Source organism: Aquarana catesbeiana, linkage group LG06 (assembly GCF_042186555.1).
Source record: "Aquarana catesbeiana isolate 2022-GZ linkage group LG06, ASM4218655v1, whole genome shotgun sequence".
Taxonomy (NCBI): Eukaryota; Metazoa; Chordata; class Amphibia; order Anura; family Ranidae; genus Aquarana; species Aquarana catesbeiana.
The window spans coordinates 17210112-17224840 of NC_133329.1; the positions used below are offsets into that span (position 1 = coordinate 17210112).

At 45.1% G+C, this 14729-nt stretch overlaps 1 protein-coding gene across 9 annotated transcripts in view; it reads left to right on the top strand.

Moving 5' to 3' along the window:
• Positions 1–14729, top strand: part of LOC141148189 (guanylate-binding protein 1-like) — a 229852-nt gene that overhangs the window by 196178 nt on the left and 18945 nt on the right. For 6 of the 9 annotated variants that reach the window (XM_073635388.1, XM_073635392.1, XM_073635391.1 and 3 more), the window contains one exon: positions 3538–3820. The exons of 2 other annotated variants lie outside the window; for them this stretch is intronic. In XM_073635388.1, coding sequence (XP_073491489.1) covers positions 3538–3820 — 283 coding nt within the window. Of the gene's footprint in view, positions 1–2360; positions 2472–3537; positions 3821–14729 lie in introns of those variants that run through there. One more of the 9 variants, XR_012245181.1, reaches the window with a different exon arrangement.

The following is a 14729-nucleotide window of genomic DNA, read 5'->3' on the forward strand; positions in this document are numbered from 1 at the left end:
CTATCCCAAACCTGATGGGCGCTTTGGGGGGCCAAGCCAGTACGGCCAGTATCCAGGCCCGTCAGAGGATTCTCTGTAAGTCCGGCCTCAAGTCCAAGTGATGCAAGATAATTTCTTGAATTTTTGTGTAAAAAATTGTGCAGGATGCAGCATGCTAGGACAATGTGGGGTAATTCTCATGGATCTCACAAAGCAAAGGCATGTGAGAGAATTGGTCACGCTGGAGCAACCAATTCTTCGTCCATGAGCTTCTCCTCGCCCTGTTCATGGACTGGACTTGGGCTGAAGAATGAACTACAGTACCAAGCCCAAGCAAAGCAAGAACTTTATGACAAGTGCGTACATGCAACATGGCTTCAAAACAGTCGGCTGGTCAGAACGCACTTAACAGAACGCACTGAAGAACAGCAAGGCCTGTGAAGAGAGCTGAAAATCAGCAATGAGCGGACAAGAATACACTGAATAAATCAATGCGAACGGACCACACGCACTGAAAAGCAGATACAAACCTCACGAACACAAACTGAGCAACAGTTAAACGATCTGAAAAACACGAGTCTGAAAAGCGCGAATCGTCTCTCACCAAACTTCTACTAACACAAGATAAACACGAAATTAGCAGAAGGGGCCCAAAGGGTGGCGCACGAGCTATTACACTTCCTTTTTATAGTCTCGTCGGACTTGGTGTACGTCACCGCGTACTAGACGGTTGGTGTGATCGTGTGTAGGCAAGTCCGTTTCAGCGGAACTCCGTCGGAACTACGACCGAAAGTCTGTCAGAGTTCAGTCCGACGAAAAGTCCGCCCGTGTCTATGCGGCATAAGGAGATAATTACTGTGTTGGAGTGATCTGACTCAAGAGTGATACAGTAACATTAATTTTACCAATACAAAAGTTGATGGGGTGTGGGTAGTGACTCTGTTTGAGATAATTATAAATCCCATCCATGTGTGATGTATGTTGTTGTGCTCTCCCCTTAAGGGATCATCTGAGATGCCCCAATGGAGAGCAAGTGTCTCCATCGGGGCATCTCAGATGATCCCTGAGGAGAGCACAACAACATAAATCACATATGGATGGGTAAGGACTGATTGCAGTATTCCACTAGGATCTATCATTTTGAATACCCATACTAATTGACTGCTATAATTATCTCATACAGAGTCACTACCCACACCCCATCAAACTGAATACACAGGTTCAATATATCTGTACCAGTCTTGATAGAGTACACAGGATCCTCAAGACAGAAGGTAATCAAACTCATACCTATAGATCACCCACTTTAATAATCCCTGTACGTTTGTATTGGTAAAATTAATGTTACCATATCACTCTTGAGTCTTACTAAGTGATCACATATAATTGAACTTGCACGTCAGATCACTCCAACATGGTAATTATCTCCTTATACACATTTCACCATACACTAAACAATTATGCCCTATTCACTCACTAAGGTCATATAATTATATGATCCCTTACATCCATTTTTATTTTTTATTTTCAATTTTACTTTCATGTAATCATTTTAATATTTATTTTTTTACCATATTTTGTATCATGTTCAATTTTTTAATCACATTTCTATTTTACACTATCTGTACATATATCATATATATATATTTTGTCCACCCAGCACTATACACTTATTTTATCCACACCCATCCTTGTTCACTTCATTGTTCACCCAATCGTTCCTCTCATTATTTTTGATTGTATAATTTATATATTCCATTTAATTATTATTATTATTTTGTAACCATGCTTATTACATACTGTATCACATACTTACATTTTCCAATTCAAATACTGAGATCATGTCGCATTCATTTTGAATAAAACTTACTCTGGAGAAACGGGGATAAAACTCTCCGCTCTCCCCACAATGAACTTAATGTAAATGCTATGTAATAATATTTTGATGAAGCCAACAATATAAAATTTTGGATTAACTAGGTGGGTTCTCCTACTGAGAATTCCCTCGGAGCAATTTTCAATACTTACCCATCCATTTTAATTACTTAAAAAAATTACAGATTGCAGGTGTTCTTACCCACACACGCCCTCAATCAGGGGTCCCCAATATGTGACCACTTGCAAGCCCTGCAAACCAGGGTCCTGTCCTGGAGGAGAGCAAGGACGATATGCCAAAGTCCTGGATTGTTTGAATGTATTGGTTTTATAAGTCTCTGGTTAATGTGAGGTTCCTCTGTTTGAAGGGTAAATATACCATTTGAATATTTGAATATCAAGCAATGCACAATCTTGAGATGACACTTGAATAGAAAATGTGTTATTTATGTATGAAATGATATATTGAAAATACGCTGAAAATTTCTCCTTTGATGTATTTATAGAAGAATTAAAAAACCCAGAAGAAGACCGTAACCACAGGGGTCGAAATGCATTGGGGTATTCTTATGCATCATATGGTGTAATTATTACTTATAGATGTACCATTTCTTGATGTATATTATCTCCATCAAATTCTAGTAGCCTTGCGGCATGTACATAGACCAGAGCTCATATTTTAACCTTTTGTATGAGATAATGTAAAAGTTTTTGCAAATAAAAGAACTAGTGTTTTATAAAAACTAATACCTACTGACTCTTCTTGCTGCTAAAAAACCCAGTGGGGAACCTTCCACTTTTTAAATACCATTATTGGGGTGTGCAGTTTCTTCTTGACTCTCAAATATGTGTTTTTCTATTACATCTCATACTTGCAATACCTCCAAAGAAAGGGAAGCTAAAGCTGAATAAGAGGCTAAAAGCTGCAGGAGCTGCTAGCAAGTGTAGTCATGGACTTCTATGGAGGCTTTGGAGACACTTTGAAGAACCAAGAAAGTGTCATGGGGGGTCATTGCTGGAGCAAAGCAAACACAATGTGTGAACAGGACTGTAAGGAACCATTTTATTTAGATACAGGAGCTTTGATTGGCATTCAGAGTGCTTTAAAAAAAACATTGAAATGACGGCTAGGATGCAGGATAGATTGGAGGCACATAACAGTGTCTGGGAGCTATGGCATCTTCGGGAGGACCCACCATAACCAAGTAATAACCTCATCTAGATGACTTCTTTAACCCCTCTTCTCTTTCTTTCCCCCTTCTATCTCCTAAAGCTGCATACTCTTGTGACTCTTATAGTCAATGACAATATGTTACAATTTAATAAATGAAACAGCGATTCATACCTGACAAAAGAATTGATAAATGTTGGATGATAACATGCCACTGTCAGTTAGCACAAGCTCAGTAATTTCTTTTTTTGCGTAAATGTTTGGCAGCAAGAATGTATACTTCGATTTATACTTGTGACTTTATACGCTTCTTTATACTGTATCACAAACACAAACAATAATAAAATGTTATTTGAGAAAAAAAAACATTGAAGGAAATGTAAAAAATCCCTTCCAATGTTTATACTTGTCCCTGGCCTGTAATTTAGAAAGAACTGATACTAGTAGGACTACTGTTAGTTGCTTGTATGACATTTACATTTCATTACTGATGATGACTGTCCTCTCTGTAGATGTGGAGGAAGCACGATGTTGTGATTTTCTCCAGTTCTCCGCAGAGGGATTATTATTGGTTATTGGATTTTCTGAAGTCTGAGGAATTGCAGGGTGAAGTCCAGAAGGTCTGTTCCTTCTACTTTCCAGAGTCTGACAACATCTCAGATACTCGCTGGAAACTGTTCATCTTACAGGTCTCACAGTGTACATTCGGGATCTTATATCACAGCAAGACGATCGGGAGAGCGTTCGTCAACGATCTGCCGGGCAAGCATGTCCGTTACTTATTCGGCCAGCTCGGTGAGTGCCGGTCACCAAATTCTTAGAGTATTTAAAGGGTTACAAGGTGTAATTTTTCCTTCCAAAGGCTGTGTGAAGTCAGGCAATGACATACAGTGAAGATGTCAGCAGCAGGACTGGAGGTGAGTATTTTGTTATGTGGGCAACAATAAAGGTGGAGATATAAATTTTACTTTTAGTCCTATAAAAATGAAGATAGATCTGCTTTTCCAACCCCGGAAGATGGTAATGAACCTTTTCATTTTTATTACATACCCTATTTTAGACTCTCTAAGCAATGCAAGCAGCTCTTGGCAGGTTGGAGGGGCCAGCAGGGTGCTGTACATAGCTTCCTGAAAACATCATGGTACCATGCCTCAGTACTCCTCTCAGTCCTGATGCAAGTAGTGGGCTGGCTCTTGGGAGGAGTTATGCAAATATCAAAATGCCTTGATGGGTGGAAGTCAGTCTGTAGGAATGGGTTTCCTGCTGTATTTGCATACAGACCACCCTAGGTAACGCCCACACGTGATGCTGAGGCTCTATGTTCGAAAGAACTGAAATCCAATGAATGAAAGAGGTGGGCCAGGGACAATAAAGCTGGGAAGGAAAGGGCTGAAAGATGCTGGGTATCCTCCAGCCAGGAAATGAGGAGGGGCTCTATCAGACTTGCAGAAGCTTCTAATGCACATTGTGAGAAGCTCACAGTGTGCAGTGAAATTAGAGTAATCCATTTCAGTCCAGGAGAGAAGCTGGTACACCTGTGCAAGACTGAAAGCTAGAGGTCAAGACCCACTTAAAGCAAGTCAAATTAGGGTTGCCACCTTTTCTTTAAGCCAAACACAAACACTTTAGCGGCGCACAGCATTTTTCTTTTTTTTGTAGTATACAGTATACACTATGCAAAAATTCTAATCTAGGGTGGTCCTTACTCCCGCACACAATGCAGAATTATGTAATGACGTAAAAGCGCCATTCTGTGCAGGTGTAATAAGAGCCCATGATGACGTATAACCAGGAGTTGTACCCCACACCTTTCACCAGACTCTAATCTAATGGGAGGTCTGTAAGGGGGGGGGGGCACTAATATAAGGTGATACTGAAATAATTGGTCTCTAATGGGGGGTGCTGACTGCTGATCTAATGGTTGGTCAGCAAATTCTCTTTCCCCTTCCAGGACAACCTCCCCTCCCCCCTTTCCCCTCAACCCGTCCTTTCCAGCGCGATTCCTCTCCCCTTCCAAATTGCCCCAGCACATATCATTTAACCCCTCCCCCTGTGTAATCTCCCAAGTATAAATACCCCTAGTGTGAATCCCCCCCCTGTGTACTGTAAATTGTCCAGGTGTAATACTGTAATCCCTCTCCCCCATGTAAATCCCCCCCGTGTAATCCCCTATGTAAATCTCCCCGTGTTAATTCCTGCAGTGTAATCCCCAAATCGTAAATCCCTGCAGTGTTTTCTCCCCTTCATTGAGAGGTGAATTAACAGAGCCAAGTGCCAGAACTCTGGCATTGGGCTTTGGGACTCCAGCCTGGTTCTGCGGAAATGGGGCCCCCTACAGGGCCCGAGTGTCCAAATGGTCCATTCGCCCCTGCCCACAGCCTGTCCTGATCCCCCTCTCCCTGCCCGGTATACTCTGATCTAATGACTGATCCTGTTAAACCCATTATCATCACAGTAAGTAGGTTGATCGGTCGATGGGTAGATAGGTGGGTGTACTTACTGGCTTTGCCTACCTTGGGTCTCAACAGCAGCTTCTACACCATGCCTAGGTCCTCAGCCCTGACAGCCTGGAGCAGCTCCTGGTCCTTTGCCATCCTCAGTGCCCCACCCTGGGGAGGGCAATCCTTAGTACTGGAGAGGAAGGACAGGTCCTGGTGGAACTTCATTGACCCTCATGTCCCAAACATCCTTCCCTGGAGAGGAGGAAGTGGAGATGGGGACACCTGGTCAGATGTGCTGCTGGGGGGAGAGCATACCTCAATCTGGGAGGAGCCAGAAACACCTGTGGGCATGTACTGTATTCTGGAGCCTGATGGGGAGAGCCCGGGGGGGGAGCCAGGAACACCTGCGGGCATTCACCATACTCGGGAGCCGGGGCGGCGGTGCCAGGGTGAGCCCAGGAGAGGTGTGCTGTGTGAGCGGAGCGAGATACATAGAGCAACCAGGAGCTGGAGGGAGAGAGAGCATTCACAGGCTGGTGGCAGCAGCAGCGGCAGGTGCATGGGGGGAGGTTGGGGTGTGGGGGAGGGAGAGTGCGCACAGCAGTGAAGCCAGAGCCCGCAGGATTTTATCGCTGCATTTAAGGATACCCCCACTGAGTTCCCACACTGCCTCCAGTCATCCATCCCTAAATCCCCAGGACAGATACCTGATGGTTGGGACTGGAGGTATGCTACTGTGTCCGGGTTTCAGGAGGACAGAAACCTGGGCACAAGTGTCAAAGCCCGGACTCTCTGGGTCATTCTTGTACAGGTAGCAACCCTAAGTCGAATGCAGGTCAACTACATCTGTCAACGAATCCTGAATGATTTCAATTCTTAGATGTGGTGGCTGCATTCATTTTTTTTCTTCCAATCTTTTCCCTTTTATTTTCACCTGGCGATCCTGCCATTAGCACACTTCCTGTCCAAGGGTGACAACGCTCTCCCACTGTACTGTATTTATGGAGGCGCAGGGTTGTCACCCTTGGTTGCTCTCCTGATTTAGATAATTAAACACCTCCTACTTTCCTCATCCCCCATTACAATAGGAATAGGGTGGTGCTGGGAAGGTAAGTTTGTTTCAGAATTCAGTTCAGCTCACAGGAAGTCACAAGGACCCGGGATTTCTGGCAGGATCAACCGAGGTTTCTCTTTCGTTCATTAACGGACAGAACAAATCCATTCTTGACCTTAGGGTCTTATCACCACCTTCTGGAGTAGGACTAGGCAGAAACAATAAAAAACAAGCACAGCGCCGCCTAGGGGCGGTCCTTACTGGTAGCAACCCCCCACTCTGCTACCGGCAGCTCAGTTTTGTTCTGCCTAGTCTAGGAGAGGGACCTGGCTCCCTGCTGGGACCTGTGGTTCCTTTGGTTTTTTATTTCTATTTTTTATTATTTTGTGTTTTTTTTATGATGCATCTGCAATCAACTGCTGGGCTGGGTGACAGGCTGGATTTCATAGATCCTGGTATTCTCCCCTGCCTGGCCACTGAGCACGCGCGGGCCTGAGCTACACGCTGGGTTGGCCGCGGCGAGCCCCATCCTGGACCGGGGTGGCCGGTGGGCTAGACGCCTTGCAGGGACACATATGACCAGGCGTGCAATAGCAAACAGGCTAAATAATCATAAAGTGAATATAAATTAAATTAATGTTAATAAAAGTCCATATTTCTATCAAACATTGCTGTAAGACATGAATAATGAATCTTCTATATGTGCTCCAATCACCGTGTGGTGTTAAAGTGCAAATGCTTCAAATAAAGTTCTTCACCCGAAGTGGTATATCAAAGCGCTCACCAGATTGTATCGGCCACCAAGTGATCCCCCAGGCATGTGATGAACAGAAAAACTTCTTTCATCCGATGTTCCCTTCATAGATTTTGGAGCATAGGTCTGCTGTTTGTGGATCCAAGTGGGAATGGTATATATGCATATATGTAACTCCTTAGTATAACCAGCTCACATCCAAATCCTCCAATTCATCTGCAAACGGTGGCTCCACATGAAAAGCCACAGAAAGGCACGGATAGTGTAATAACGTCTTTTTAATTAACCACTTGGCGTTTGCGCTATAGCCGAACGACGGCCACAGTGCGGACCTGAATTTCTGGGAGGCCGTCATATGACGGCCTCCCCTTTGCGCGCTCCCCGCGCACCCTGTGATCACAGAGTCACTGAGACTCAGGTGATCACAGATCCGAGTAAGGGGCCGATCCTGACCCCTTACCACATGATCAGCTGTCAGCCAACAAAAGCTCTGTAATTGTTTTTTTTTCTCCCCACGCTGAGAGCGTGAGAAGCAGAAAAAGCCGATCACCGACTTATGTGCAAAGGACATCGGTCCCGAAGAGGAAGAGGCAATTCTGTCTCATCTGTGCCCACCAGTACCCCCTGCCACTGCCAACTGCCATTGCCACCTGCCAGTGCCCACCAGTGCCACCTATCAATGCCCATGAGTGCCGCCTATCAATGCCCATGAGTGCCGCCTATCAATGCCCACCAGTGGTGCCAATCAATGCCACCTAGCAGTGCTGCCTATCAGTGTAACCAACCAGTGCCCATTACTGCCACCTATCGGTGCCCATCAGTGCCGCCTTATCAGCGTACATCAATGAAGGAGAAGAATGACCTGTTAGCAAAATTTTATAACAAAATTTCATTAAAAAAATAAACATTTTTTTAAAAAAATGTTGTCTTTTTAAATTTTTTTAACAAAAAATAAAAACCGCAGAGGTGATCAAATACCACCAAAAGAAAGATCTATTTGTGGGAAATGATAAAAATTTCATTTGTGTACAGTGTTGTATGACTGCGCAATTGTCATTCAAAGTGCATCAGCGCTGAAAGCTGAAAATTGGTCTGGGCAGGAAGGGGGGGGGGGTTAAGTGCCCGGTAAGCAAGTGGTTAAAAACACTTTGTTTTAATTTTAATTATGCCTCGGTTTGTGTATTGGTTTCAAGTTATCATATATGAGAGTAGAATGGTCTTTATGAAGTCTGTATATGGAGGGAGCAAAAAGAAACCACGTATTGAGGAATACCATGGTATATTGTTAATAACATCCCGTTTTTAGACAAAAAACATTTTACGCTTTTTCAAGCTCTTAAGGACCAGCGCACGCACTTTTACATTGACAGAATGGCACGGCTAGGCAGATGGGCGTACAGGTACGTCCGCTTTAATTTGCCGCCGTTTGGTTGCAGGTGCACCGCAGAGATCGCGCTCGCGACCCTGTTGCGAGCTCCGTGACCGTGCCCGTGGGACCTGCGGACTCTATGTTCGCCGGTGTCTCGCGATCGTGTCACGGAGCTTAAGAACGGGGAGATGTGAGTGTAACCACAACATCTCCCTGTTCTTCCTAGTGACATGTCACTGATCGTCTGTTCCCTCTCATGGGGAACAGCGATCAGTGATGTGTCACTCATAGCCACGCCGCCTAACAGGTATAATCACTCCCCAGGACACACTTAACCCCTTGATCGCCCCCTAGTGGTTAACCCCTTCACTACCAGTCACATTTACACAGTAATCGGTGCATTTTTTATAGCACTGATTGCTGTATAAATGTGAATGGTCCCAAAAGTGTCCAATCTGTCCGCCATAATGTCGCAGTCACAATAAAAAAAATCACAGATTGCCGCCATTACTAGTAAAAAAAAAAATATTAATAAAAATGCTATAAAACTATCCCCTATTTTGTAGATGCTATAGATACTTTTGCGCAAACCAATTAATAAACACTTATTGCGATTTTTTTTTTTTTACCAAAAATATGTAGAAGAATACGTATCGGCCTAAACTGAGGAAAAAAATTGTTTCTTTATATATTTTTGGGGGATATTTATTATAGCAAAAAGTAAAAAAATATTGTGTTTTTTTCAAAATTGTCACTCTATTTTTGTTTATAGCGCAAAAAATAAAAACCGCAGATGTGATCAAATACCACCAAAAGAAACTTCAATTTTGTTTGGGTGCAACGTCGCACGACTGCACAATTGTCAGTTAAAGCGACGCAGTGCCGAATCGCAAAAAGCGCTCTGGTCTTTGGCCAGCCAAATGGTCCGGGGCTGAAGTGGTTAAGTTATTATGTCATATTAGGATTTCGTTTTTTTGCCCTGTAAGGATGCAGCTGAGGGGGCGAGCGGACCGTTTTTTTCAAATTTGAAACAACTTTAAAACCGTCTTAATCCTTAATTTAATTTTAGTTTAATTTTTGTTTTTGAGCCGCTCTTTTTTTACCATTCATAGTGAAGGCATCTGTATTTAGGCTCCAGTAAAATGTCGCCGAGCCCATTTCCTGATGATGCGCGCATGTGCGTGAAATATATTGAAAATGAGGCTCGACACGGAATACACGAGTCCTCTGCTGCCACACACAGCTGAGACGCATGCCGAGTATCACACACACTTGCATGGTGCTGGACCGGCTTCTGCTCTCCTCTACAGCTGCATCTCATTTTTTTGCTGTACCTTGCACCAAACGAACTGGATTTGTAAGTGTTGTTTTTAAGCTATTAAAAAAGACGTTATTACACTATCCATGAATTTCTGTGGCTTTTCATGTGGAGCCACCGTTTGCAGATGAATTTGAGGATTTGGATGTGAGCTGGTTATACTAAGGAGTTACATATATGCATATATACCATGACTTGGGCAGTCAGATAACTCACTACCCCAAACCACACATGTATGCAGACTTACCATTATTAATAAATGATGACACTGACACCTGCTGGATGTAAATGGCCTGCTCGGCCTTTTATTAACAAAACCAAATAAAATAGCTATTATTCAAAAATATTCCAGCTCCAATCCAACTCCTTGGTTGCAGGTCCCTGACGACCCCATCTTCAACTTTTGGTCTGTAATACTTCTTAGTTAGCATCTGTCCCCAGCTGCCAAAATTGCCTCGAGGACCACTAACTGACCACAGTGGCACAGACCCCCACCAACTTATTACCCGGTAGCCTAAACTTAAAACAGACTAACCGGGAAGACTCCATACCTGAGAATGGGTCCTCATTCTCTCAATACCTCGTGTATTTTATACTTATCGTCAAGGACCCAACCGCCACCACGGCACCAGTGTAACACCTTACACTTGCCCGCCGCCACACCAGCAATGCTCTGCGAATGCCATCTTCCATACCCAACGCCCAGAGGTCAATCCCGACTGGGTTGAGATGTACCCCATCCCCTCACAAATACCTCCAGGTGTCCACCTCCAACTCCAAATGCCGGACCACCACCCCACCATTACGGGCAATAAACCTACCCACCTCCTTGTTGCCTTTTATACAAGTCTTATTAATTTTGTCAATGGGCCGTGCCCCCCTCCTACAATGTCCGACCAGATTATGATCATGTCAGGGAAGGAGGTCCTCAACCTAAGAAAGTCCCACTTAATGTCTTTTATGACCTGTCTCATGGGTCTAATGGACAAATCATTGCCCCCCACGTGAAGGACCAAAATATCCGGAGGCTGGTCCAGCCGTGCGAAACGATGTACCTCGGGGACCACCTTATGCCACATCGTACCTGGCATCCCAATCCACCTGATCCTGCCCTTCTCTCTGGCCAGCCTCAACTGTCTCCCTTCTGGCCTGACATCTGCCCTTTTTGCCCCCCAAAAAACATATGAATGTCCCATTATCCAGATGAGACATTGTGGGGGATCTGAAAAGACACAACAAAGAAATACCCAGCCAGAGACCAACAAACAAACAGAAAACATGTACATGCAGTGGGAAAAAAAAACAAAACAAATATCATAACAAATGTGGACGAACAACTGATATCTAGTGGATTCCCACCTACCAATCTTTTTTATGGCCTCCGCAGGAAGTCCCCACCGGGACGCCTCAGTGGCTGCCCCAATGCGAAATGAATGAGCTGCAAAATCCCCAGAGCTAAGACCTCCTGCCCGTAAGCATTTTCGGAAAACTGACATAAATTGAAACCTTGACAAACATGTTCTGTCAAGGTGCACTAACAACGCCCCATCCCCTTGTGGGCGAAGAACCATGAACCGCTCTAAGGCTGCCACTGGGCAGAATTTTGTGCAATATTCCCTCAATAATTCCACTCCAACCCCTTTTCCGAGCTGATCTGTTTTTGACCGCCTTATCAAAATCTTTACTGACAATCCCGAGGACTGTACGTCCCCAAGCCATAAACCCCATGCTACCTGCTTGGAGGGTAAAACCAGCTCACTGATTCTAAAAGCTCCAAAAAAGGCCAGCACGAAAGCCGCCCGGAAAAGTACCTGCTCGTATTCCGAAGAACATACCTTTCCTGGTGCCTCCATGGCAGCATACTAGTGATAGAGCTCCGCCTCGACTCCTCCCTCAGGACCAGTGAATAGCATAAATTAAAGACGAAGTCCCTCCCCCAACATTCTCCTTTTTTTCCTCATACCTCTTGTGCTGGTGAAGAGTAGCAGTATGTCCATACCTCTGCCTTTGGCAGCGTCCCCCGGGTTTAGCCTTTCCCGTGCACAGTCCCTGTTCTTGGGCCGCTCACAGCGCTGATAAGACTGGGAACCCCTCTGTGGATCTGTTGGGGTCTTCTTGCAGAGTTTCCTCACAGGAACGCAGTCTGCCACCATATCATATGATGAAGGCAATGGAGTCGCAAAAGGATCAGCTCATTCTTCCAGGCTTGTGATTTTTTTTTTCTATCAGTTTACCTTTTTAAAAAAAAAAAGTAAGAAAGAAGTATATGTCTCTCTCTTTCCCACTTCCCTGTCTGTTGTATTCCCCTTTTATTCTTTTTAAAAGTATACATATATGTATAGGTAGGAGTAAATAGGTTCTTGCCTGTTTGTTTTTTTTTTGTTTCTCATGCTGCTGCCCTTTAAGTCTCAGCCTTTTTCCTTTTTGCTGCGGTGCCTTTTTTTAAGCTGTCTGCCTTACCTGCAGGGCGAGACAGCGTGGTTTGGCGTCCTCGCCTCCGTACTGCGCATGTGCGTTCTAGGGAGTGAGAGGACCACCGTCGTGAGCGGGGTTTTCTGGTCCTCGCGGCATCGGCTTCACTGCGCATGCGCGGGCGCATGCGCGGTGTCTCGGCGCTCCGGCGGCCATCTTGGGTTATGGAAAAAGTTCTCTCTTCAAAACACCAAAAAAAAAAAAAAAAAAGAGGGGAAGGAGGGAGCAGAGAGACTGGGGGTTCATGGGATTAACCCTCCCCCCCCTTAGGATATTTAAGGTCAGTTCTGGGGCTGGCAGTCAGAGTCTCCTCGGCTGCGCCCTGTTAGCCTCTCTGAAACTGCTCTGTGGTAAGTATTAAAAAAAAAAAAAAAAAAAAAAAAGAGGGGGTAATGTGTTTTAAAAAAAAAAAAAAACCCTGTTTCTTTCCTTTTCTTTCTTGCTATATTTCCGCAGCTGATCCTTTTGCCCAACTCAGCAATGAGCCATTCGTCTCGCAACAAAGATCCTCACACTTCCGTTAGGTATGGGACCACCTATACGTGAGTATAAAAAAAAAAAAAAAAAGTGCGCTCGCTGGCCTGACATGGTTTTTTCTTAAAATCATAGCCCTGCCCACTCCAAGAGGACCGAAAAATCCTCAAGGCACCACGATGACGACAGCCCAAGTCTCGTTCTTCACGCCACCGGTCTCGCTCATCAAGACGTGAGTCCTATTCCTCTCGGCACAGATCAAGATCCAGAAGGCGGGATCGGTCCTCCTCTCCTAGATCCTACAAGAAGAAGTGCTGGACCTGCGGGGCTATTCCGCTACCGAACAAAGTAGTTTGCAAGGACTGTTTTTCGGAATATGCGTCCAGCCGCGAGCTAGAAAACCAACAGGTTGTGGACCTGCTCAAAAAGACCATGAAGGACTCCTTCTCTGAGCTTGCGGCTTTGGTTCCCGCTCAGCCAGTCCCGCAGGTGTCCCAGGCTCAGGATGTTGAAGTTAATCTTCCTGGTCCTTCTGCAGCCAGTACTCCTCTACCCCTATCAGGTCGAGCGACCAGAGACTCTCCACCGGAAGACCTTTCTGAAGACTCATCAGATGAATCCGATCAGGCTGGTTTCAGTCATTCATTGGTGAAACCATTCATCCAGGCGGTCCGAGCTGCAATAGCCTGGGAGGACGCTGAGGAACCCCCCCAGGAAGCAAAAAGCTACTTCCCATTTCTTAAAAGGAAACAGGTTTTCTTCCCTTTGATGGGCGAAATTAGCCAAATCATTCAAAATGAGTGGTCAAAGACTGACAAAAAACTTTCATTGGGTCGTTTCAAGAAACTGTATCCCTTACCGGAGTCAGGAACTCAGTCACTAAACACTGTGCCTGTGGTAGACGCATCAGTTGTGCGACTCGCCAAAAATATCACCCTGCCTATGGAAGATTCTGCTTCTTTTAAGGACCCTCTTGACAGACGAATCGACCTGGACCTCAAGAGAAGCTATTTAGCTGCAGGAGCAGCATGTAAGCCAGCGATTGCCCTCACCTCCGTGTCTAATGCCATTAGAGATTGGACAGATAACATTGAAACGGCTCTGCGCCAAGACGTCCCCAAGGAGGACATAATTAAAGCCCTGGAGGAAATTAGGCTGTCAGCTGACTTCGTCGGAGTAGCAGCTATAGACACGATTAGGTGTTCAGCAAGATCTATGCTGCACTCGGTAATGGCAAAAAGGGCCTTGTGGTTGAAACCCTGGACGGCAGATTTAGCTTCCAAACAAAATTGGTGCAAAATTCCATTCGACGGGAAGGCATTATTTGGAGACAAGATGGACAAAGCCATCTCCAGGTTGTCAGGAGGAAAGTCGGGTATGCTTCCCCAAGACAGGAGGATGCGAAGATCCAGAGGGGGGTTTTCCAGGTTCCGCCAGTCAAATCCTAGGGATTTTAGACAATCAAGACAGTCCAGAGACAGCAGGAAACCCTGGAGGGGCACTCAGGCATCCTTTTTGGGCAAAAAGTTGAAGGCCCCTCCGACTACTCATGAGCAGAAGCAGTCCTTTTGACGCCAGATTAGCCCAGACACTCCCGGTGGGAGCCAGGCTAAAAAACTTTTTTCCAGTCTGGGCCAAAAAATGCCAGGATCCCTGGGTCCTGTCAACAATTCAATGGGGACACTTTTGGAGTTTCTCTCATCCTCCACCTCAAAATTCTTTCAAGAAAACAGAGATTCCATCCTCGCCGCTGAAGGCTCAAGCCCTAAGACACTTTGTATCGTCACTCCAGCTTCAGAGGGCAGCTGTGCCGGTTCCCTTG